Below are 26600 nucleotides of genomic sequence, written 5' to 3'. Positions count from 1 at the left end.
CCATTGAGAGTCCCTACCTGAGCCACAGCTTCCCATATGTATTAGACCAGGCATGCTCAACCTGCGGCCCTCCAGCTGTTGCAAAACTACAACTCCCAGCATGCCCCAACCGCCTACAGCAGGGCATTGTGGGAGTTGTAGTTTTACAACAGCTGGAGGGACGCAGGTTGAGCATGCCTGTATTAGACAATTTGTGGATCTCACCGGACATGGTGACGGGAATCTGCCATCATAATCTTCATGACATTGGTAAAAATTGGCATTAAAGGGACCGTTGGAATACAGAAGTATATCTGATCTGCCCAAAAACCATAGTGTGAACAGAGCTTTAGATATAGCTGTAGATCTTTATACAGCGTAATGCATATGGGGTAGGTCAGCTGCCCCTCCGCGTCTGCTGTAGGGGCCATCAAGGTCTGGTATTGTTAGATTTCAGCAATTTTGTTCTTCCAGGAGATAACCCCGTCAGAGGTGTTTCTTTATGAATGCACGATATACAAAATATGTGTGTTTTTGGATGGAGTCAGAGGATGTAGCCAACCACCGCCATCTTGTATGTACTTTTCTCTCTTTCTTTCCATGTTGTTATTTCTAATACATTATCTAATCAGTTTTTATTTTAGGATTTAACATTTTATTTTTTTTATGTGATCATGTTCAGAAAAGGAGTCCGAAAACCACTAATTGACTTCTAAGGGAGAGTGTTGTGGTCATGCTCTGTGACGTGTTGTTGTGAATGGTGGATCTTGTGTTATGTGCCTATATAGCTATATAATAGACGTGTCGTCTTCCATTATAATCCTAACTATTCATTTGATATACTAGTCTGCTTTACTTTATGAGCATTACTATAGAGGACATCCTATCCCTCAATCCAGTGGCCATAGGCACAGCAACATTTTGCTCTAGGGGGCGGCCACTATGCTTTTATGACCCACTCCTGATTTTGGCTTCCAAAACTGCATCAGGAAACCTGACCGCGTGGCCGTACCCTGACGGCACTCCAGTGCACTTACACGTACTGGTTAACTATTGTGATTAATTGCAGGCTCTTTAAGACTTTATTTTTTACAGCCATTTACTATTTCTCCGTCATCACTTCTATATCATGGTGTGCCTTCTGTATATTTATCTCTGTGCTAGGCAGCTGTTACCTATTACAGGGAAGTATGAATGGAAGGCATTGCCGGGCAGGTGCAAATACTCTACAGGGCAATTCATGATAAATAATGTCTATCGCTATCATTAGTGGTCAGATTTATTGGGGTGGTAGGCAGAGACCGAGAACGTGCTTCAGTTGCAGGTATTTATCTTCATGTTTTAGATTTTTTTTTATTTTATTTAGAATTGTCTGAGGATCTCTTTTAATTTGGAATAAATACTATATTAATAATTCAATCTTAAAGGGGTTATCTGAAGTCTAAAAGCTTTCCCCCCGCCCCATGCCCATGCCCCTTGTTTACATTATACTTACCTGCTCCCCGGCACCCGCGTCACTCCAGATCCCTGCACGGCTGCCACTGCATCTCCCCATCGCGCGGATAAAAACATTGGGTGACTGGGGGAGCAGCCACCACGGGCAGCATATGTTCATGTTGCATACACTGCATATTGGTGAGTTTTCCTGTCAGGCTGCTCAGCCATGATGGCACATTGTAGGCAGGATCACATCATTACCATCTATTCTAGAGCAGTGTAATGAGGCCTCGCTAGGCAGCTCTGCAAGTGGTGGTAACCAGTCCTACTCATATTGCTTGGCGGCCATTTGAAATCATTCCCAGAGAACCCCTTTAAGTGATCTCCACTGAAACCACACCGACGTTTGTACTCCAGAACGGAAATTGGTGCCACAAGGTGCAGAGATGAAAGTGTTGAACATTTTGAGCCAGGTACTGCGTGTGACACCAAAATACTGGTGCACTAGGTTTCCTAAATGTCCCTCTACATGTTTATTTTTAGTTAGGTTTTACTATTCCCTTCGGAAATTTTAGTTAACCTCTGTTCATAATTCCGAATAATACATTAACCTGAGGAACAAATATTCCGCTAGTAGTATTTTAGCCGACACATGTCGATGCCTCTAAGATAGGGTTCGACTCTGCACATAAAATATTAATGTGATGTAATGGAAAAGGCGACTCTCCAGAGGTTTTGTTTTTACATCATAGAAACATAGAATATTAACGGCAGAAAAAGACCACATGGTCCATCTAGTCTGCCTTTATATTATTTCTTATTTCTCTTAGGAGAGATTTGTGTCTCCCAGGCAGGTTTAAATTAATTTACTGTGGATTCCCCAAATACATCTGATGGGAGTTTTGTTCCAAGCCTGAACTACTCTTTTGGTGTCAAAATATTTCCTGACATTGGTTCTGAACTCCCCCCAACTAATTTTAGCTTGTGCCCCCTTGTGACTGTGTTGCATTTTTTTAATTAAAAGCACTTTCCTCTTGAACTTTTTAATTTATGCCTTTAATATACTTAAAGGTCTTAGTCATGTCCACCTTTTCCCTTCTTTCCTCAAAGCTATACAGATTAAGTTCTTGACTGCTTCAGACCCTCCACCATTTTTGTAGTCCACTTTTCCATCCGTTAAAACTTTTAAACAGGTCCGTGTGTTGTTATATATTGAATGTTTTTATTTTACTCGCTTATTATAGCCCTGACATATTCTGCAGAGCTTTACAGACCCGATCATCACTTGCTGTCCCCAGTGGAGCTCACCATCCAAGTTTCTCGTCAGTATGTCTTTAGAGTGTGTTAGGAAACCAGAGCACCTGGAGGAAACACGGAGAGAACATTCAAAGTCCATGCAGATGTTGTTCTTGGTCGGATCTGAACCCAGAGCGACCGTCCTGCATCTGTTGGATTGCAAAGCGTTGCTGGTGTCAGAGGGATAAGCAAGTCAGCAGAATAGGTGCATTGTGCCACATGTATCATATTATGGCCTGAGATATGACCGTGTTATACTCGCAGCTGTTTGAAGGTATGGCGAACTCCAGGTGCACAAATAGGGCAGGTTCTGTATAAACCCTGTGTAGTGAGAAGGGCATCTGTAGATGTTTAAATGATGTCAATTTGAAAATTGCCTTTTACCAGCTTTGTGTTAAATAATTGACAGAAGCTTTCAAATCTGCCCTAACGTGTTAAAGGAGTTGTCGATTCTCATGATAAAATAAACCAGAAAGGGTTATCCCATAATTAAGGTAAAAAATGAAATTTATACATAATCTATTAAGTGATGACCCATTTCTAACAAAGCTAGAACCGGCCCTGTACCTCACATGGTTCCAGAGATCTCCCCATCCATTGCTCCAATTGTTCTGCTAGATTTATTATTTTACTGTGTCCCCAAAACACGTTATAATTTTTGGAACAATTAAAGCTTGAACTATCTAGTACTGGATTAGCACTGGAGTCTGTGATTTTTATTTTTTGTGTCCTGAGGTCCCCCGGAGCCTGCTTTACACTGTCCCATGGGTGGGTCATGGGTCAGTCAAGGGTAAAGGTCACCATAAAGAAATAAATGAATTGGGATGCAGTTAAAAGTGAACATGCATGTGTTCTGTATAGATGGATACTGGACCCAGGTGGTACCCCAGTCCTACATACAGCGTTTGTATCCTGATAACTGATCAGGAGAGTCTGCATTCTCGTGATCACCCTCTGTTGGTAGTGTGTGCCTTGTTCTCCAGCATATCGCTTGAGGGATATGGAGACGGCTTGAACTACGCCTTGTTGCGTTATCAAACCTTTAAAAATGAATTGCATTGATTGTAACATTCTTTTACCTTACATTAAAATGCGGTAGTGGTTGGAAAAAGGGGCGAGGGTGTTTAAAGGGGTTGTCAAGGATTTTATTTTATTTTTTAATCTCTCCTAGCCAGAGGTTCCTGCAAAGGAACCCATACTTACTTGCTTCACTGAACTCTTGGTCCCCATCTGTCAACTTCCACATGGTCAGGACACATGTGCAGTTGAAGCCGATGACATGTGCCACTTGTGGACATGTCACCGCTGAGGCCAGTGATCAACTGCAGCAACACACGTGACCCCATCCATGCAAGAAAAGACAGACTGGGACCAGAAGTCTGGTGAAGGGACACATGAAGCAGCAGGGAGCAAGTAAGTATGGATTTTATCACAAGATACCACTGGATGGAAGGGGAATTTAAAAACAAATCCTTGACAACGCCTTTAATAACTGGTGCTCATGTTAATAATTTAAGAAATTATTCTGACAATCTAACCAGTTGCTACGGAACGGATTTTAGTCTTTCCAATGCACTAAAAAGAGAAAAGGTAAATTGAAAGTGTAAGCACGTCTGTGTCCGGAAGGTTTTAGGAAATATTTCTGCAAATATCAAAATGGTTTTGCATTTTGGTAACCAATGTAAGGTAAAGGAGAAGAAGTGCTTGGTGTTTGCTGGGCCTTTAAATTTCTCTAGGGATGCAGTGGTATAATTATACAAGTTGGCCACACATATATACTGTATAGCAAAATGAAGTTTGTCATTTTAAGAGGAAATCCCAGCAAAATCTGGAGTTATACGAACATTTATTCATTGCACTAGAGATCTGCATGTGCCGCCCACATTCACTGCAGGTGTTGGGGCAATAAGCACTTGTTGCCTGAGCAACATAGAGAAAGCAGGATGGGTCAGCTCCTCGGGGGTGGAACAAGATTAGCAAGGTAGGTAGGCACCTTATTCGGTTTATTTGCAGTATTATGGAAGACCACAAATGATGTGCTCCACTCTGCATTGCAAATAATATCCTCTGCACTCCATTACGCTAGGTATGTTACCATTTACTACCCATTTCAGCTCCAAATAGACCAGCGTATTGGGATTAAATGGTTGGGTCAGTTCTTTGTTCGCCTGTAGTTCTTGGTCATCTTTAGACTTTCTAGCCACTGGTTTCATGGGTTGTGACTGATAAGGAAATTTGTACAGCAGTGCACTTGTTTTTCACTGGAAAAATGTATTTAAATAACTAAGATATCTTGCAATGGATCACCCTGTAACAAAACACTTTTTGTCATGGCAACACTTTGTTGCAGAGGTGTAGCTAGGCTTTCCTGCGCCCAGGGCAATGTCTATTTTTTGAACTTCACCCTGTAGCACTGCAAGGGTTAATTCTTCTTTTTCTGTGTGTTCAGCTTTTTGACTAATAAGCTCATTAGCCCTCCTGTATATGCTGGGTTGTTTGTTCCACCTGTTGCCTGAGCATTCCTTAATATTGCTTTTAGTTTCACTTGCTTGCTAGACCCTGAAAAAGCGCTATAATCCGTTTGTCTGTTTGCGTACCACCTTTTGCCAGACTCTCTTCCTGACTGTCTGCCACCTGACCAGACCCATGCCTGTTCACCGTACAGACACTGAGCCACCTGCCCTTACCTCTGGACTGTTTCTCAAATTGGCACATATGCTGCCTGCCCTGACCTCTACTTTGTTTCCTGACTACATGTATTACCTGATCCCTCTGTGCTTTGCATCAGTGTCTCTGACCCTATTGGGTCAGCAGCCAACCACACTGGGACTAGTCCAAGAAGTAGAGGCCTGGTGGCTCCCCTGTAGTGAAGGCCAGATCCTAGTATAGGGGTTAAAGGGTGAAAAACAGGCGACCGCCTGTATAACGCCCTCAGGGCTGGCCCGAAGTCAAACCAGTTGGTTGGCACAGTAGATCCACACCCATTGCACGTGACACACTTTTTGGATCAAGGGCTGGACTGTGGCGCCTCATAAACACCACCCCTTTCCATAGGGATGTCATAGTGAGTGGTCCCCCAACTCATAACCCCTCTTCTATGAACCAGAACAGAGAGCTGTTTTTGCAGACTCGGCCAATCCATTCACCTCACACACAAAATAGGAGTCGGCTGAAAGCTTGAAGCTTGTTTGCTAGATCAGAATTTCTTACCCTTCCATTTTAAACATATATGGACAACTCATTTTCATTTCAGAGGGGAGAGGAATATAACTGACTGTAAGACACCTGTAGTAGCAGTTTATTTACCACGATTAGATATGCTGAAGTGTACTATACATCTGCCATTAGGCAGCAGACTCCCATACAAATAAGATCATCAAGCAGTCCTGTTTATACTGGTGGGTTTTCCGTCTTTTTTTTTTTTTCCTCCTGTATGGCCAGATTGTGGATGTATCTTCATAGTGAAATTAGTTGTTTGCTCTACAAATCATAGCTTGTATTGATAATGCAATAGAAGAATGCTTTCTAATCTATCAAAATCTGTTGGATTTTCCTTTCTGACCATATTGCTTCCAAAAGGAGAGCATAAGGGTAAATGAAGCAATCAAGGCTGGTAATTGTTGGCCAAACCATTCTTCACCCAATGGCCATCTATAGACTATGAGCATCTCTACTGAGCAAGTTTTCAGAACAAAAATTTGCTCGAACATCCTCTTTGGCCATGGCCAGTTGTATACCAAACTTTGCATCTTCTTTGAAGCAACAATTTTCATGTGGTGGCAGTGTACCACAACATACACACAAATGATAAAAGTAGCTTGACATTCCAGGGCTGTCCTAGGAAATCATATAAGCTATAGATGAGGCAAAAGTTGCAGAATTGTGTTTGGTAGACCCCTGAATTATTACGTTCATCTAGTTTCACCCACCTTATCTTTGAGGTCTCACTTCTCTTTATCTATCTAAACAAATTTTACGTTATGCAAATGATGCAGTACAGCAGTAAGGAAACTTATCACAGAAGAGATAAGATGCTTATATAAATAAACCAAAGCATTTGGTGAACATCAAGATCTTAAAATCTCTTTAATAATTTATATTTTTACCTTTTCTTTTTTTTTCAAAACCGTTTTTTATTGCTGAGTGAACTTAGAAACGAGGCAAACGGAAGAAGGGGATTTGTATCCTATAAGAGGGTCTGAAATAGTTGGGCCGTCAGAGCTGTAGTTTGTGGTGGCCTCTCAAGGTAGGTAAATGATCATAAAGGAGTCTAAAGTTAGCCATATGAGCTAGTTGGCTAGGGGAAAATGGAGAAATGTGTTGCCTGACATGGGGGTGAAGACTCAGGAGGCCAACAGGCCGATTAGATGGTCAGCCAAAATCGGTGGATATGGCTGATGCACATCTGTGTATGGCTGGTGTTACGTTGGCAGCTCATGCCCGTCTCTACCTTGTGTCTCTTCATTGAACCTCACATATTTTTGCAGTACTGCAATGATTAATACCCTCCTTGGCTCTGTATGCTGCTGCTAGGCTGTTTTTAATTTGCTAATTAGCTTGTACTATATATGTGGTGCTGTTTCTCTCACTCCTTGCCTAAGCAATTAGGTTCCTAGCTTGCTAGTTCCTTGCTAAGGTGTTTGTTCCTGTTGTCTGCCCATGTACCAATCTCTGCTTGTTTTCTGCATTCTGTCCCTCAGCTGCCTGACCTGACCTGTGCCTGTTTACCTTTTACCTTGACCCTCTGCTACAAGCCCTAACCTAAAACTTGTTTCACAGATTCACTCAAACTTTGCCTGTCATGACCTCACTATGGGTTTGCCTATTTCCTCAGTGCTTTACACCAGTGTTTCTGATTAGGGATCGACCGATATTGATTTTTTAGGGCCGATACCGATACCGATAATTTGTGAACTTTCAGGCCGATAGCCGATAATTTATACCGATATTCTGTGAATTTTCATTTTTGAGAAAAAAAAAAATTCCTACACAAATCTGCTGAAAATTAATATGTTTATTGTTAATGTGTATTTTTTTTGTTTATTGTTAATGTGTATTTTTTTTGTTTATTGTTAATGTGTATTTTTTTTTAGAAATCTTTTTCATTTATACTTAATATTTTTGTGTGTTTTTTTTTTTTACTAACTTTTAGCCCCCTTAGGGACTAGAACCCTTGTCCTATTCCCCCTGATAGATCTCTATCAGGGTGAATAGGATCTCACACTCTCCCTGCTGCTCTGTGCTCTGTGCACACAGCAGCATGGAGCTTACCATGGCAGCCAGGGCTTCAATAGCGTCCTGGCTGCCATGGTAACCGATCGGAGCCCCAGGCTTACACAGCTGGGGCTCCGATCGGAGGAGCAGGGGAGAGGGGATCCTGTGGCCACTGCCACCAATGAGTAACACTGGGTGGGTGGGGCGCACTGCGCCACCAATGTTTTTACTATTGGCCGGGATTGGGATGGGGGTGGGGGGCGCACTGCGCCACCAATGATTAATACTGGGGGGCTTTGGGGGGGAAGGGGGCGCACTGCGCCACCAATAAAGATAAGTCTCTCAATCATTCATATACAGGAGGCGGGAGCTGGCTGCAGAATCACATAGCCGGCTCCCGACCTCTATGAGCGGTAGCTGCGATCCACGGCACCTGAGGAGTTAACTACCGCGGATCGCAGCTACCGCTCATAGAGGTCGGGAGCCGGCTATGTGATTCTGCAGCCAGCTCCCGCCTCCTGTATATGAATGAATGAAAGGCTTATCTTCATTGGTGGCGCAGCGGCCACAGCCCCTCCCCTCCTCTTATGTTCTCTCCCCTCATTAGCGGCAGCGGCAGCAGCACAGGGGGAGGGAGACACTGCTTCCTTCTCCCCTGTGCTGCGGAGGGAACACAGAGAGCGCTGAGAGCAGCGCGTTCTGTGTTCCCAATACGTTATCGGTATATCGGCAAAATAGATGCCGATACCGATAACGTTCAAAATCCTCAATATCGGCCGATAATATCGGCCAAACCGATAATCGGTCGATCCCTATTTCTGATCCCTGTGTTTCAGCTGTCAGCTACACCAAAACTACTCCAGGAGGTAGGGGTCTGGTGGTTCCCTGCAGCGAAGTCCACATACCTGTACAGGGGTTAAGGGTGAATAGCAGGAGAATGCCAGGATAAAGCGCTAACGTTTAGCTCAAAGTCAAACCAGTTGGGAGACACGGTGGTTCCATACCTACTGTCTTAACAGCTGGCTTAAAGGTCCTTTTACTTGGGCTGAGAATTGGGACAGTGTTTGGGAATGAATATTCCTATGAAAGCATTTTGCCAATTGTCCTGAGTAAAGTTGCCAGTAATCACCCGACAAAAGAGCAAATGCACATTAGGTGATTGTATTTTTTAATGAGACTCAAAAAGACCCCTTTCTGACAGAAGTCCCTCTTTAAGATCCATCTATTTGTAGTATATCTGGACTTCTCCAAAGCATTTGACACTGTACTGCATGAAAGGTTAGTATATAAAATGAGAATGCTTGGACTGGGAGAAAACGTCTGTATGTGGGTAAGTAACTGGCTCAATGATAGAAAACAGAGGGTGGTTATTAACGGTACATACTCAGATTGGGTCACTGTCACTAGTGGGGTACCTCAGGGGTCAGTATTGGGCCCTATTCTCTTCAATATATTTATTAATGATCTTGTAGAAGGCTTGCACAGTAAAATAAAAAAAATTGCAGATGACACTAAACTGTGTAAAGTAATTAACACAGAAGAGGACAGTATACTACTACAGAGGGATCTGGATAGATTGGAGGCTTGGGCAGATAAGTGGCAGATGAGGTTTAACACTGACAAATGTAAGGTAATGCATATGGGAAGGAATAATGCAAGTCACCTGTACATACTAAATGGTAAAACACTGGGTAACACTGACATGGAAAAGGACCTAGGAATTTTAGTGTGTAACAGCGACCTGTGTGCGGCGCTGTTTCCCCACTCACCAGTGTGGTCCCGGGCGCCGTACCCATCTGTGATCTCTACTTCCAGCCTTTGTTACAGCTCTGGACTCTGCCTGTGCGGTTGGCATTACCTATGTGGATTCCACTCCACAATTTCCATTTAACCTGGACACTGCTTGTACTCGGCTGCTGATGTGGCTGTACGCATCACTCCCTGGGCGGGGCTGAGTCATGTCATGTGATCTCGTTAACCTACCCTGACTCTCCTGCAGGTATTTAAGTGGCTCAGCCCTTTACCCAGATGCCTCAGAGTCAAGGTCTTAATCTTGTGCTAAGAGCTTGCTGATCACTCATGTTCCTGACTTCATACTTCATTCCTGGACTTCGTTGATCGTCTGATCCCTGCCTGCTTGCATCGCCTCTCCCATTGCCGACCCGGATTGTCTGACCTTGTTCCTTTGCCGTCTCTGCCTCTTCCTCCGGTTCCTGTCTTGTTGCTCCTGGCAATGACCCTGCCTGTCTGACCACGTCTGTACTGTCGATACCTTCGCAGGTACATCCTTGTCTGCCTGGACCGGCTGCCACTGACTGGTTTACGCTCTGGAGTAGCCCCTGGCAATTACCGATGGTCAAGCCTATCCTCACCATCTCAGGCTCTAGTGAAATCCAGGTAGTTGCTTAGTTACTCCCCTCCAGAGTATTGCTAGTCAGTGGCACAGTGGGTTCACATCCGCTGATCCGTGACATAGTGAACAGCAAACTAAGCTGTAGAAACCAATGTCAGGCAGCTGCTGCCAAGGCCAATAAGATAATGGGTTGCATCAAAAGGAGCATAGATGCCTGTGATGAGAACAAAGTCCTGCCACTTTACAAATCACTAGTCAGACCACACATGAAGTACTGTTTACAGTTCTGGGCTCCTGTGAACAAGGCAGACATAGCAGAGCTGGAGAGGGTCCAGAGGAGGGCAACTAAAGTAATAACTGGAATGGGGGGACTACAGTACCCTGAAAGATTATAAAAATTAGGGTTATCCACTTAAAAAAACAACAACTGGGGAAATCTAATAACCATGTATAATATATCAGGGGTCAGTATAGAGATCTCTCCCATCATCTATTTATCCCCAGGACTGTGACGAGGGGACATCCTCTGCGTCTGGAGGAAAGAAGGTTTGTACACAAACATAGAAGAGGATTCTTTACGGTAAGAGCAGTGAGACTATGGAACTCTCTGCCTGAGGAGGTGGTGATGGTGAGTACAATAAAGGAATTCAGGAGGGGCCTGGATGTGTTTCTGGAGTGTAATAATATTACAGGCTATAGCTACTAGAGAGGTCGTTGATCCAGGGAGTTATTCTGATTGCCTGATTGGAGTCTGGAAGGAATTATTTTCCTCTTAAGTGGGGAAAATTGGCTTCTACCTCACAGTTTATTTTTTTTGCCTTTCTCTGGATCAACTTGCAGGATAACAGGCCGAACTGGATGGACAAATGTCTTTTTTTCGGCCTTATGTACTATGATACTATGTTACTTTTGAAAAGAATTTAACAGGAGTTTCTCGGGGTTGGTAAAAAAAATAAATAATAATCTGCTTTTTTTCTCTCCAGAAACAGCTCCACCCTTGTTTTTGATCTGCATCTGATATTGCAAGTACCATACACAGCCAACGGACAGGAGTGGTGCTGTTTCGGTCAAGCAGACCAATTTGCTAATCCTGGGCTGCATTAGAAACTATTAGGCAGGGTGGAAGTCTCTGTTTGTTAGATGGCGGTCTGTTTTAAGGTATAGCAAATAACTGATTGCATAAAGGGGAAAAAAAGGCGCCTAGTTGTGGCGTGAGTGTCTAGGTTACAGAAGAAGGTTGACACTGCAGGTGGTGACCTAGAATGTCTTGTCAACATCTGGATTGTCCTCATTAAGAGTGCACATGGCTCAGTGCAGCCAGAAGTAAAGGAAGGCCTAGCCTACAAACTGCTATTGCCATGAGAAGGTTCAGATGATGGAATCCAAAAAATTCAAATTGAAGTGACTTTCCCAACTGTATCAGTTTAAGGCTCCATTCACACATCCGCAATTCCATTCCGCATTTTGCGGAACGGAATCGCGGACCCAATCATTTCTATTCACGTTGTGCGGCCCCTATTCGGAATTGCAGACCCGCACTTCCGGGTCCGCATTTCCGATCCTGAAAAAAATAGAACATGTCCTATTCTTGTCCGCAATAGCGGACAAGAATAGGCATATTCTATTAGTGCCGGCAATGTGCGGTCCGCAAAATGCAGAACGCACATTGCCGCTGTCCGTGTTTTGCGGATCTGTGCATCCGCAAAACACACACGGATGTGTGAATGGACCCTAAAGGCCATCTGTCAGCAGATTTGTCCCTATGACACTGGCTGACCTGTTACATGTGCGCTTGGCAGCTGAAGGCATCTGTGTTGGTCTAATGTTTATATGCGCCCGCATTGTTGAGAAAAATCAATGCAATGAGCCCCTAGGAGCAACAGGGGCATTACCATTACACCTAGAGGCTCAGATCTCTCTGCAACTGCTGTTCCCTCTCCACTTTGACACTTGCACTTGGCCCTGTCAATGAGCTTTATAGGCTTCACCAGAATAGCAGATCCCTGGCCTGCAAAGGATTAAAGGGGTTATTCCATGGATAATGTAAACAATAGAAATCGGACATCCTATAGTCCATGATAATACTTTTATAACAAAGCTAGAACCAGCCCTGTACCTCCCCATTCATTGCTCCAGTTGCTCTGCTAGACTTGTATCCCTGTGTCCTTTGTCCTGCTGCTCTCACCCTATCACGGCTAAGGAAGCAATTGAAGGAGGGAACTGAGCATGTGTGTCCACCTCAGAGAGGTGGACAGATAAAAAAATATATAAAACAGCAGGTGGCGCTATACAGATAAATTTTATTGAATAATTCGGTGACTACAAAATTTTTAATTACATGTCTTTACAAAAGTATTCAGATCCAGGTGCTGGTTTGAAAACTGCAGAATATTTTTCATAGGACAACCCTTTTGAGAAATTTGGCCTTTGCCATGTCCATCTCCTATCAAGTAGAGCCCAATATAGTTGCAGGTGCAAGCCGAAAACAACAAACACTGATAACTGACAAAATTAGCACACTGCTCACCAAAATAATGCAAAAATATATATCTTTATTGACCAACATCTAAAACCAACATGGAAGACAACATCAAGAAAGTATTGACAACCTAAACCATAGTCCTATATAAATGGACAAAGCAAATAATGAGTACAAATGAAAAAAATGTCAAACCACAAGGCACCTCCACAACACCCTGACATGTGTTTCGCCTCAGCTTCCTCAGGGGAGACCTTCCCCCCCCCCCCCTGAGGAAGCTGGCGCGAAACACGTGTCGGGGTGTTGTGGAGGTACCTTTTATCCGGGTCTGTACACTTTGATACACGGTATGATTTATGAGGTACACCACATTGTGGTTTGATGTTTTTTTCATTTGTACCCCTTATTATTTGCGTGGTCTATTTATATATGACTATGGTTGGGCACATCCATGTGGTTTAGGATGTCAATACTTTCTTTACGTCGTCTTTCATGTTTGTTTTAGATGTTGGTCAATAAAGATATCTACTTTTGCATTATTTTGGATGAGCAGTGTGCTAATTTTGTTAGTTTGTCAGTGTTTGCTTTACCATGTCCATGCAACATATCAAGGCTGCTCCTTAATGGCACAGTCTTATAAGAGATATTGCCTAGTGTCTGTGTACTACATGCTGTTCTTGTTGATATGCTTTAATACTGGGGTAATACCTTTTTTTTTTTTTCACCTTTTTTTTTTCCTTTAAGCTATTTTTTCTGTTTGATCACCTGTAGATGCAAGAGATAGAGTTTCTGAGTAACTGTTGATTCAGCCATGGGCAGGAGTCGTTGCAAATCACAGATGGTGCATTTTAAGTTTTGACTGTCTGGCTCCTGCAGCTTGTTCTGGCGAAGACTCTGAAAATCTTTGTGTCTCTCGGAGATGTTAACTGTGAAAATATGAGTCCAGCCATCGAGAGCAGATGTGCAAGTAACTGCCACGTTCCTGACTACAAAGCAGTTTGACTTCCTACACTGAAACAATCCTGCATCTGCCATATGCTGCACTCCTCCTTGCCGTGCAGGACGAGTCGCTGTGGACCTGCTACTGTGATTTCCATCTAAAATACACGTGTGTCACCTGCCGTTGACTTTGTATATGTGGTTTTACTCAATCATTAACCCAATATCTGTCAACCAGGGATGTTACTATTAATGTGCTCATATTTCTATTATGTTTTGCTATGTAAGTGATGTGCTGCGTGTTGCAGCAAGACCTAAGATGGGCCTGCTTACTTGGCACATGGAGATCTTTTAAAGGGGGGTTGTATGAGAGGGGGAGATGAAATGGATCTGATTAAAAAAAATATATATATATATTTTCCTAAAATGGCTCCACTCTTCTCTTTAGGCTGTTTCTGATATTGCAGCTCAGCCCCATTATAGTGAATAAGCAAAACTAGAAACAGCCCTTGGATCTGAGTGGCACTGTTACCTCTGAGACAACCTCTTTAAGGTCCAAGCCAGGTGACTACTTTGGCCACCCAATGGCCCGGATTTTGGCCTTATGCACCCGGCCGTGCCCGTATTGTGGCCCGCAAACAATGGGTCCAAAATATACAGGCATCGGCCGTGTGCACATCATATCACGGATGCAGACCCATTCACTTTAATAGGTCCGCAATCCGGGAGAGACGATGCGCTGCAGAACGGGGGGCATGGATTGGAAGCCCACTGAAGCACTACGGAGTGCTTCTGTGGGTTTTCTGTCCGTGCCTCCGCAATGCACTACTTTTTTGCAGCGCGGACCGTGGGATGCAGATCGCAGACTCTATTCAAGCAAATGGGTCCACAGACGACGGCCGCACGGTCGGTACCCATGCATTGCGGACACGGTGGTGCGCTTACTGATGTGTCTGCGCTAAAAATCTATCTAGTTTCATGCAACTTGGGTTTCTATGCTTTTTTCCAACACGGCGGCCAAGTGCGGGGAAGGCCTTAGCAGCAAGGGGTGGGAAAGGGGCAGGGCATAGGATGCGCCAAAATTGCTCCACAATACTGGTGCAAAAATCTGTCTCAAAATAAGCCATCCAATAGTTGGTGCAGAGTTAGACAAAAATGTCTGTCCCTGCACCAGATTTGTCATCCAGCCTGAGCCCCTGTGATAAATCCAGTGCTGGTCTGGACAGTCTGTCTAATTTTGTAGGATAAGTCAATCTGGGCCAATGTTTTTTGGATGAATTTCACTAGGACCGACCATCTAATGTGTACGGCTATGTCCGAACAGCAAATGTCAGGGGAAAGAAGGATCAGGCTGTTGGATTACAACATGTGTGATCCTTATATTCTTCAGGAAGATAAAACTCTGCTGTCTCCGGTCGAGAATTAATGGAATCGCAAGGCACATGCTAGACCTGATGCCTTTGGGACCTCTGTTCTTGATACTGTTGGGGGTCCCAGCCACCGCATCCATCGGTAAGTTATCCCCTCTCCTCAGGGTTGACAACCAGATTTTTTATTTTTTTCCGGACAACTTATCCCAAAATCACGGACAGCCAACATTTTTTTCAGGCAAATTGGAAAACCATAATGACTGATACAGAGTAAAAGTAATACATGCCTACAGCTCAATATACTGACTACCAGCATTTACTACGAGCTGTAAAGTGATGATAATTACCACCAGCATCCAAAAAATCGCAGACACATCTTTTTTTTTTTTTTTTTTTTTTTTTTTTTCACGGACACCAGAAAGTCACATATTTTTACGGGCTGTCCAGAAATTTCTGGACGGTTGGCAACCCTTTAAGACCTTCTTGAATAGGCCACGTCTTCTGTTTGATTTTGTGATTTATTATCGTAATATAGTGAAGTAAAGGTTATGTCCCCCTGGATGATTTACCTAAAATGTATTTCACTCAATTTATTAACACTTGCCGATATATTTAGTTATCGTTAATGGTTGATTTACATAGTTTATTGTTTTATATTACATTCAGAAATATAGTGAAATAAATGACATAATCTTCACTTAATCCATATAGTTATCCATGTCAAAAGCTTGTCCTGTGCTAGGCGCGCGGAGGGGCCCTGCCCTGTTATCACCCATACATATAAGTCATAAATATTTTATTGCAGCCTTCTGTTTATACTGCGTCGTTCTGCCCTATGTACCAACTGCTCGATTGCTCTATTCTATTAAATCATGCAAATGACCCTATTTATTGCACTATGGATTTGCATCGTATACCAAAAAAAAAAAAAAAAAAGAAATCCTCGTCATTTACGCTTCTATCTGGCAGATCTATGCTAATTAATTTGCCTTCGTTTACTTAAGTTCAAGTATATATTTGTCCTCTTATAAAAACTATTACTGATGGAATCCAAAAATAAAGTAAAAGTTTCTAACATTTACATGTGTAGAGCTGACCCTGTAGTACGGTGACTGCAGCCTGCACAGTATCCATTATTACTAACAGAGGTTTGTCCCTGGATCAGTATTGAATGGTTGTTTTTACATATATGACAGTTTTTGGCTGTGGACCTACTATTGATGACGGTACAAAAGTTTACAGTAGGAATTCCATCTCGCCATTACCCCTGCATAAACGCAGAGTTAAAGGGGTCTTTCGCTTTTCCCTTATTAACCCACCCTCAGGATAGGTCATCAATATCAGATCAGCGGTAATCCTAGCACCCCTGCCAATCAGCCGTATGAAGAGAACACAGCGCTCCTGCAAGCACTGCATTCCCTTCACTGTTTACCTGCTCGCCGTCGGCAGTGCAGTGTAATTACAACTTCTCTGTCCCATTCACTTGAATGGGAAGGAGCAGTTTTAGTTACACTCTGTCCCATTCAAGTGAATGGGACAGAAGAACTATAATTACACCCTGCTGCAATGTCGACAGTGTGCTGGTAAATAGCTAAGAGAACGCAGCCCTAGCACAAGCACTAGCACTGGTCAGCAGGGGTGACGGGAGTTGGACTTCCCCCCGATCTGATATTGATGACCTATCCTGAGGATAGGCCATCTAGATGAGAAAGCTGAAAACCCTTTTAAATGATAAAATTCTGGCAGCCTGCAGCTACCACTAGAGGGCAGTTGTCGCATACTGTTTATACGCTGCCTGAATGCAATAATTTAACAGTATGCGGCAGACAGGGTCACTGTGTCTGTTTTGATCAACGACCCCTCTCTAGTAGCTATAGCCTGTAATATTACACTCCAGAAATACATCCAGGCCCCTCTTGAATTCCTTTATTGTACTCACCATCACCACCTCCTCAGGCAGAGAGTTCCATAGTCTCACTGCTCTTACCGTAAAGAATCCTCTTCTATACCTTCTTTCCTCCAGACGCAGAGGATGTCCCCTCGTCAGTCACAGTCCTGGGGATAAATAGATGATGGGAGAGATCTCTGTACTGACCCCTGATATATTTATACATAGTAATTAGATCTCCCCTCAGTCTTTTTTCTAAAGTCAATAATAAATAATAATATGTCTGCCTTGTTCACTGGAGCCCAGAACTGTACACAGTACTCCATGTGTGGTCTGACTAGTGATTTGTAAAGTGGTAGGACTAGGTTCTCATCAGGGGCATCTATGCCCCTTGTGATGCAACCCATTATCTTATTGGCCTTGGCAGCAGCTGCCTGACACTGGTTTCTACAGGTTAGTTTGCTGTTCACTAAAATTACCAAGTCCTTTTCCATGTCAGTGTTACCCAGTGTTTTACCATTTAGTATGTACGGGTGACTTGCATTATTCCTTCCCATGTGCATAACTTTACATTTGTCAGTGTTAAACCTCATCTGCCACTTATCTGCCCAAGCCTCCAATCTATCCAGATCCCTCTGTAGTAGTATACTGTCCTCTTCAGTGTTAAATACTTTACACAGTTTAGGGTCATCTGCAAAAATTGATATTTTACTGTGCAAGCCTTCTACAAGATCATTAATAAATATATTGAAGAGAATAGGGCCCAATACTGACCCCTGAGGTACCCCACTAGTGACAGTGACCCAATCTGAGTATGTACCGTTAATTACCACCCTCTGTTTTCTATCACTGAGCCAGTTACTTACCCACTTACAGACGTTTTCTCCCAGTCCGAGCATTCTCATTTTATATACTAACCTTTTATGTGGTACAGTGTCAAATGCTTTAGAGTAGTCCAGATATACGACATCCATTGATTCGACGCTGTCAAGTCTAGAACTTACCTCCTCATAGAAACTGATTAAATTAGTTTGTCACTTAAAGGAATGTTCAAGGGGTTGTCTCGTATAGCTAGGGTATGCCACCATTGTCAGATAGGTGCAGATCTCACCTCTGGGACCCACACCTATCTCCAGAACGGGCCCACCAAAGTAAATGAGAGAGCACCTAGCATGTGCGGCCATCCTATATTAACTTCTATGGGAATTCCAAGAATAGCCGAGAGCTGGCACGACTATTTTCAGCAGTCCCATAGCGGTGAACGGAGAAGTGGCCGTTCATGCGCATTGCTCTCTCCATTCACTTCTCTGTGACGTCTGAAAATAGCCGTGCACGCTTGTTTGTGTATGTCCCAGAGGTGGGGCCCGCACCTATCTGACTTTGGTGGCATATCCTAGCGAGATGACACCAGTGTGGGAGATGACACAACCCCTTTAAGCACAGAAAGTGGAAAAAAAAAAAGAAACAAAACTTCATGCCCTCTATTCCCTTGGTCCTGTTTTGTCTCATATTGCAATTTCAATTGATAAATGTATTTAAAAAATATTCTCTGCGTCCCATGAGCCCAGTCATGGCCGCCTCCTCGCTGTGTTGTGTCTGGCTGTAACACAACTGGCTGCACAAGGAACCTCCCCTCCTCTGTCCTGTCTACAGTAGAAATATACCATTTTAATCCCTGGATCTTTGCTATGCCACACCCTTCAGTTAGCCACCAGCCCAAGATAGAGGACATCAGCAGGAGATAACCCCTGTGTTCTCCGCAGGCTTTCTACAAGATAGCCTGTGTCTGTATTCTGCAGAAAATGCAGCAGACAGGCAGTGAGGGCATCTGTAATCTTGTTCACTTTTATCATTTATTTCTGGGTTTAGTGTTCCTTTTTTTTTTTTTTTTTTTTTTTTTTTTTTTTTTTTTACCCGGCCACTTAAAGGGAACCGGTCACCTGGATTTTGTGTATAGAGCTGAGGACATGGGTTGCTAGATGGCCGCTAGCACATCCGCAATACCCAGTCCCCATAGCTCTGTGTGCTTTTATTGTGGAAAAAAACCGATTTGATACATATGCAAATTACCTGAGATGAGTCCTGTCCTGGACTCATCTCACGTACGGGACTCATCTCAGGTTAATTTGCATATGTATCAAATCGGTTTTTTTCCACAATAAAAGCACACAGAGCTATGGGGACTGGGTATTGCGGATGTGCTAGCGGCCATCTGGCAACCCATGTCCTCAGCTCTATACCCAAAATCCCGGTGACAGGTTCCCTTTAAGTCACATTTGCTCCTTGATTGCTTTTTGACCATCCAAAGGTACAGCAACATGTACAGATTGTGGTTTTAAGTTTGTACATCTTTATGAAATGCATTGCTTAATCCGTTGGTGCACTTTTGGTGATCCTACATGAATAGGTTGCTCTTGCACCAGTCAGCAGAACGAAGGGGCCAGCATCCCCCACTGGAGCGCTGCAGCTCAGGCTAGTCAAGTGAACAGTGCTGAGCATGGTTCAGCTGCAGTAATGCATACAGCCACATCCGCATAGCTGTTATTGGGGCAGGTAATGCAGTTAGGGGGCCTGTGGCAGACCCCCAGGATCATACATTGATGGCCTATACCAGTGATGGCTAACCTCCTGGCACTCCAGCTGTGGGGAAACTACGAATCCCAGCATGCCCCATTCATTTCTATGGAGTTCTGAAAACAGCTAAGCAAGTGGGCATCTTAGGAGTTGTAGTAGTTTTAGTCAGCCATCACAGCCCTATATTATCTTGCCTCTTTGTTCTGCTGACCCTAAGGATATGCCATCAATATAAGGCTAGGTTCACCCTATCGCTAAAATCCATCGTATCCAGCATAGCTGGAAGGGGCCTGAGCACCTCCGGGGCCGATTAACTATAATGGGACCCGTCCTGTTTCCAGCATTAGCGCTGGTGCCTGCAGCTGTTTTTGTCCGGCTCAATCCTGGCGCTAATGCCGGAAAATGGCCGAACCCTCGCCGGGTCCCGTTATAGTCAAGGTGCTCTGGTGGCGAAAGGTTGTATCCAGCTATCCCGGATACGATTAACTTCAGGAGGCTTTTCCTCTGCAGGAAGATTTTAGCACTAGTGTGAAACTGGCTTTATATCTTAGAAAAAAACTTTAAGTAAGTAGCGGAAATCGTCTGTTCTACAACGGCCTCTTTCTTTATCCACATGGCCCTAAACCATAAGTCCACTCCTCTGAAACATTTGACGGTCACTGGTGGAAATTTTTAAAGGTCATTTTTGGTCCATTCCACATTGTAAACTGAGCAATTTTCATAAAAAGCGTATTTGGGTAATTTAGGGAACCTATTTTATTAGTAGCCCTTTGGGTCTATTTTTATGGGCCGATTGCACAGGGCAGTGATCAGGAACGAATGCTCATTGCTGGCTGGTTCAGCTGCACTTACATGGAACAGTCATCTCTTCTGTTGCAGAATGAATGATCACCACTGCAATCTTTCATCCCAATACAGCAGCACATTCCTGCTCACATAGGGTGTTATGCTGCCAAAAACGAAGATATCAAGTGTTGCATAGAAGATGCTATTCCCGCTGTGTTTGTGGGTGATCGGTGGCACCTTTACATGGGGCAATTTTGAGAACATAGAATGTGTCGGCAGATAAGAACCATTTGGCCCATCCAGTCTGCCCAATATACTGAATACTATGGATAGCCCCTGGCCCTATCTTATATGAAGGATGGCCTTATGCCTATCCCATGCATGCTTAAACTCCTTCACTGTAGTGAACGAGCATTTGCGCCCGATCCTCAGCCCAGGTAAAAGGGTCCTCATTGACTATATTCATTAACAATTAGAGACTGTCATAATTGGAGAATTGTCACGCTGATGGTAAGTTACATTACACGCACATTTCCAGTAAGCCTCTTGCGTACAGCTATCCTCGTACAATTCATGTGTCCGTTAATTGAGAAATCAATGTAACAGAATTCTCATACTTGTGTTTTTCCTTCCGTTTCCAAAGATTAGCAATTCTTTTTATATTTTTCTTTTGTGGTTGCAGAGATCTGTGTCTGGGAGTTGGTGTCAGTGGGGTTCCCAATCTCACGAGTGATCTGTAATGCTGGGTTGTGACGGGAGGCTGTTTACATGTGCTCCACTCTGAAATTCTGATATCCTTGTCTCCAAAAGTACAGACGTAACCACACCGAGATCTCGCTCTCCCAGGACTTCCTCTCTACCCTTCCTGATCCCTCTATTATTGTCAAAATGCTTTGCGAGCACAATCCGCTTCCACCGAGATGCACATTTTTCTCCCCCCACCAGTTGTCAGGGTATGACTTTATTCATATCTCACATCAGAAAATATATATCTTTTTTTTTTCTTATTACAAAGAGTAGAAGATAGGGCTATGACTGTAAAAGAGGCATCGCTCTTCAGATTGTGACCCCCCGCGTTCACTGTTGGGGGTTATGTAAGAGAAAGCACATCCATTCAAACCTAATACGTAGGCGCAGGACTTATCTTTTGAATATTTTAAGCAATCTGCTGCAATGTTACATCTTTAATCAGATACGCTCTCTGCGCTGCCTACAAACACCAGCATTCTGCATTTCATTCAAAATGATAGAAAAAAAAAATCAAGAAAATAAATCTATCTTTTAAATACAGTAGTTCCCGATTTCCCAGTAACCTATATAATTACCCTAAAAACAAATTAGAGGCCCACAACCAATCACCTGTTACTTGTTAGTATTAGGATCACAACCATGTACCATGGAGTGAAGCACCTAATAGAACAGCCTCCGACTAAAGCGTACCTGTACCTAGATTATATCTGAACCCCAGTGCCGATTCATGTTACACGTGGCCTACCGTAGCTCTTCTGCCAGCTATGGCAACAAGGATAGCCTAACCCTATTTCTGATACTAAATTATTGTGATGGCCAACCTCCGGCACTCCAGCAGTGGTAAAACTACGACTCCCAAGATGTAGACTTGCCTGGCTGTTCTCAGAACTCCATAAAAATGAATGGAGCATGCTGGGAGTCATGGTTTCACCACAGCTGGAGTGCCGGAGCTTGGCCATCACTGCATTTTATGTGGGAAGAGAGTTATCATCTGTGTTTGACCTACTGATGAGGCATTCTTTCTTGCCCATACGCATTCAATAGATGTCTCCCGATTCCCTCCCGGCTCGCTTGGCCGAAAACGTGCCTCTGTATTCTATGGGGAGAGTGGAGAGAAACTGCTGTCGGACACTTCCGGAGAACAAAAGGATTGGGTTAAAATATTCATTTCGCCCAGTCCTCGTCTCCTTCGTCATCTGTTGGGTAAGAGTTGGGAGCTCCATGTACATGTGAGTGTGTTGCCCGAACCCGTTGGCCGACAAAGGACTAATATGTATGGCCGGGTTAGGCCCTGTTCTTGCTGTATATTCCCTAACATATCCATACGGCCACAGAGTGGTATACACTGCCTATTGGCCACAATCTTAAAATAATGTATGCCATGTTGTATGCCTAACCCTGGACAGGTGAGTTTTTCCTTTTTACTTGGCCACAGGTTACGACCGTTTGGAACATCAGCTCCTAGGCCAGACAACCCCTTTAAATCTTTTCAGTCCTAAATATTTTCTTTACTAGAACTCCATGTTCCTTATATACCAGTATACTTATTACCGAAGTAATCTTAGCAGCGTCTGAGAGAAACCATGGAAGTGCCCTCACCACCCACCCTATGATGAAATGCAAAGTTCTGATTCTTTCTCCGTGGTTATTGATCCATCACTTCCCAGGAGTTCTGTCTATTCATATTTCATGTGCCCAGCGGCTGCGGCTGAAGTTAATGAAATAATCATTTCAGAAATCTTGCTGGAAGAATCACGATAGCGGAAATCTTGTACTGGAACTAAATGTGAGGTCAGTTTGCCGCAGCAATAGATTTAGAGCTGTGCTCCGGCAGATTTTATCCTACAGTCTTTTTACAAAGACTTTTTGTCCTAAACCATAAATATTACATTCTCTCCACATCCGTAGATGGCGGAATGCAGTTTGTGTGTCTGTGTATGAATGGCTTCTATGTGAAGCAAAGTTTGGGATAGTAAGTAGAGGATTTTAGCTATCAAGGAAGGGGGGGGGTTTGATTCGGTTTCGATACCATAAAAAAGTATTGCGATTCTCGATACCATTCGATACCACGCAAAAAAAATAAAACGCCAAAAAATCTGCGCGCATTTTATGGAATGTCCGGCCCATAATCTAACAGTCCTATCCTATTTTTGGGGGGGCAAGGTGACAAAATAAATTGTGAATCGTACAGTATTTATTTATTTATTTTTTCTGTTATGGCGTTCACCGCATAGGAGTTTTTTAAAAATATTTTAATAGTTTGGACTTTTTAGACATGGCGATATGTAATATGTTTATTTATTGTTTATATATTTTATATGTTAAATTGGGAAAGGGGCCATTTATACTTAAAAATTTGTGTTGTTTTTTTATTTATTTATTTATTTATTTAATAACTATTGCCCTTAGGGGCTAGATCTTTTAATCCTTTGTCCTATTCACCCTAATAGATCGCTATTAGGGTTAATAGGACTTTACACTGTCCCTGCTGCCCTGTGCATAATGCACATAGCAGCAGGGAGCTGACCATGGCAGCCAGGGCTTCAGTAGCGTTCTGGCTGCCATGGTAACTGATCTGAGCCCCAGGATTAAACTGCTGGGGCTCTGCCACTGCCACCAAGATGGGACTGCCACTAATGATTTTAATACTGGGGGGGGCGCACTGCGCCACCAATGACTTTAATACTGGGGGGTCGGGGCGCACTGCGCCAACAATGATTTCAATACTGGGGGGAAGAGGGCGCACTGCGCCACCAATGATGATTAACCTTTAATACAGATACAGGAGCCACCCGCCTATTTCTATTAAAGGTTAATTATCATTGGTGGCACAGTGGCCAGGCACCTGCTATGCTGACTGCTTGACTCTGGGGAGGACACTCAGGAGGAGGAGGCCGCTGCCGTTCGCCGAGCTCACTAGCTCAGACGGCGCAGCAGTGTATTCCCTCCCCTGTCCCGTCTCCTGCTTTAATTAATAGCGGCACATTCATTGGTGGCAGTGGTGTGGGCAGCTTCAGAGCCGCGCACTTCATTGGGCTCAGCGCGGCCGCGTCATAGGAGGGACTCCCTCCCTCCTTCTCAACTGTCTGCGCGTGCGCCGAGCGCCATAAGAGGAATGAACATCCTGATACCGAATCGATACTGGCATTAAAGTATCAATTGAGTATCGAAAGTTCGATACCCGAAACCTCCCTAGTTGGCACAGGCTTCTTAATATGTTTGGCACATCTTCTAGCAGTCCATGCGCCATCTATAATTTAGTGTAGACCTCAACTATAATTTATGCCAGTTTCTGGCATAAATTTATAGTAAATCCGGTGGGACTGGGGAGGCCACATACCCTGCTAAGCCATGCCTCCTTCTCTCATTACTTTTGAAAAGTGGTGAAGAGAGCAAAATGCACAAATTATTGCACAATTCTGTCATGCTCCATGATGTGGAACTTTTTATGCTATAAAAGTGGTGTCAAAACTTTTACAAATTTTTAAGAAAATACAAGTTACTGTCATTTTGCTGTGGGTTATTTGTAGCAATGAGTACAGCATGTCATTGCAGCTCCAAAGTATGGGCACTTAAAGGGGTTCATAAAATGTGTTAAATCATAATAGAATCTGCAAACTTGCACGTTTTGTGAAGTACTTAGTCATGCAATGCACTGTGCAGATTCTTAAAGTGTAACTCATGTTTTCATTTAAAAAAAAAGGCATATGTTACTTCTGCTGCAGCATTATGCATAAAGCAAACTTTAGTATCTTCACATACCACTGTTTTCCTTGAGTATTTCCCTTAGTTATGGCTTTTTTGAACCCTACAATAGGAGGATCTTCTCAAGGACAAAACTGCTTTCCCTCACTTCCCATACACACTTGCTTTAGCCAGCAGCTTTCTACCAGCCAATCAGATTGGATTACTGAGAGACACGCCTCCTCACTCTGCATGCATGCAATGTCTGTCTTTGGTTTACACTAAAGGGAAGACAGAAAAGCCCTAGCAATTGTCATTTAAGGGGCCAGTGGAAAGGGACAGGGGACATTAATGAAAGCTGTTGTTATAAGGTAATTACAGATCTTTTGGCAATCATTGACAGACTAACTCAGGTATACATGCCTAACAAATATGACCGTTACACTTTAACAACATCCATTGCCATCACGTCAACAGTACCCATGATCCATGACTGAACGTCATCAGGGCACCTAGCCAAGGCCGTGTCTGCCCTAGTCGCGGCAGATCTGCAGCTGGACCAGGGTTGTCCTCAATGCGCCAGCTCCGCTATTGAATTGTACTGCGCTTGCACCTGGAGCTTGGAGGATTCTGCACCCAATTAGCAGGATCTGCAGCACAGAGGTGGACTGAGGTCCTACAGCAGGCAGCGAAGCCTATATTACCACAAGGGTGATCATGATGCAATGCCTTCCGCATAGTGGCAGAACAGGAATACTAGAGCATGGCAGACAGAAAAAGAAAAAAAAAAAGGTATGGATTACGATTTTAGCAGAATAAGGCAGTGGAAAGGAATCTAACTGTAGAATGCATTAGGTCCCGGAGAACCACTTCTAATTCTATAATATGAAGGACACTTTCATCTATTTATGTTGTATTTTTCTTACTCTTTTACAGTTTATTACCCACAATGCCTCTTCACAAGGACTCCGAGCAGAATCCACTCTATACCCAGTTTGTATCCAAACTCTTAGAAGAATTGCACTTTCAAGAGGAAGACCTGGAATGCTTAAAAAGAAGCTTTGCCAGCCATACGCTGTCATTATCTTCAGTTTAGTCTTGATGATCATGGAGTACAACGAAATGATTAAAGGGCATCTGTCAGCAGATTTGTACCTATCACACCGGCTGACCTGTTACATGTGCGCTTGGCAGCTGAAGACATCTGTGTTGGTCCCATGTTCATATGTATCCGCATTGCTGAGAAAAATGATGTTTTAATATATGCAAATGAGCCTCTAGGAGCAACGGGGGCGTTGCCGTTACACCTAGAAGCTCTTCTTTCTCTGCAACTGCTATGCCCTCTCCACTATGTTTGACAAGGCCAGGCATGATGATGTTTTCAGTGCCTGGTCCTGTCAATCAAAGGTCAGAGGGCGCAGTAGTTGCAGAGAGAGCAGAGCCTCCAGGTGTAACAGCAGCACCCCCGTTGCTCCTAGAGGCTCATTTGCATATATTAAAACATTGTTTTTCTCAGTAATGTGGGCACATATGAACACAACACAGATGTCTTCAGCTGCCAAGCGCACATGTAACAGGTCAGCCGGTGTCATAGGTACAAATCTGCGGGCAGATGCCCTTTAAAGGGGACCTGTCACGTGGATTTTGTGTATAGAGCTGAGGACATGGGCTGCTAGATGGCCGCTAGCACATCCCCAATACCCAGTCCCCATAGCTCTGTGTGCTTTTATTGTGTAAAAAAAAAAGATTTGATCCATATGCAAATTAACCTGAGATGAGTCCTGTCCCTGAGATGAGTCCTGTCCCTGAGATGAGTCCTGTCCCTGAGATGAGTCCTGTCCCTGAGATGAG

General features: G+C 43.6%; 1 protein-coding gene across 1 annotated transcript in view; it reads left to right on the top strand.

Moving 5' to 3' along the window:
* The window catches only part of RPAP2 (RNA polymerase II associated protein 2), a 92160-nt gene extending 66159 nt beyond the window's left edge, over window positions 1-26001 (top strand). Inside the window, exon 12 of the mRNA XM_040408283.1 lies at window positions 25686-26001. Within this exon, the coding sequence (XP_040264217.1) occupies window positions 25686-25845 (160 nt within the window). The 3' untranslated portion in view covers window positions 25846-26001. The remainder of the gene's footprint in view (window positions 1-25685) is intronic.
* The last annotated feature ends 599 nt before the right edge of the window (window positions 26002-26600 follow it).

This window comes from Bufo bufo, chromosome 9 (genome assembly GCF_905171765.1).
Source record: "Bufo bufo chromosome 9, aBufBuf1.1, whole genome shotgun sequence".
Taxonomy (NCBI): domain Eukaryota; kingdom Metazoa; phylum Chordata; class Amphibia; order Anura; family Bufonidae; genus Bufo; species Bufo bufo.
This window is presented reverse-complemented; position numbering and strand designations above follow the sequence as displayed.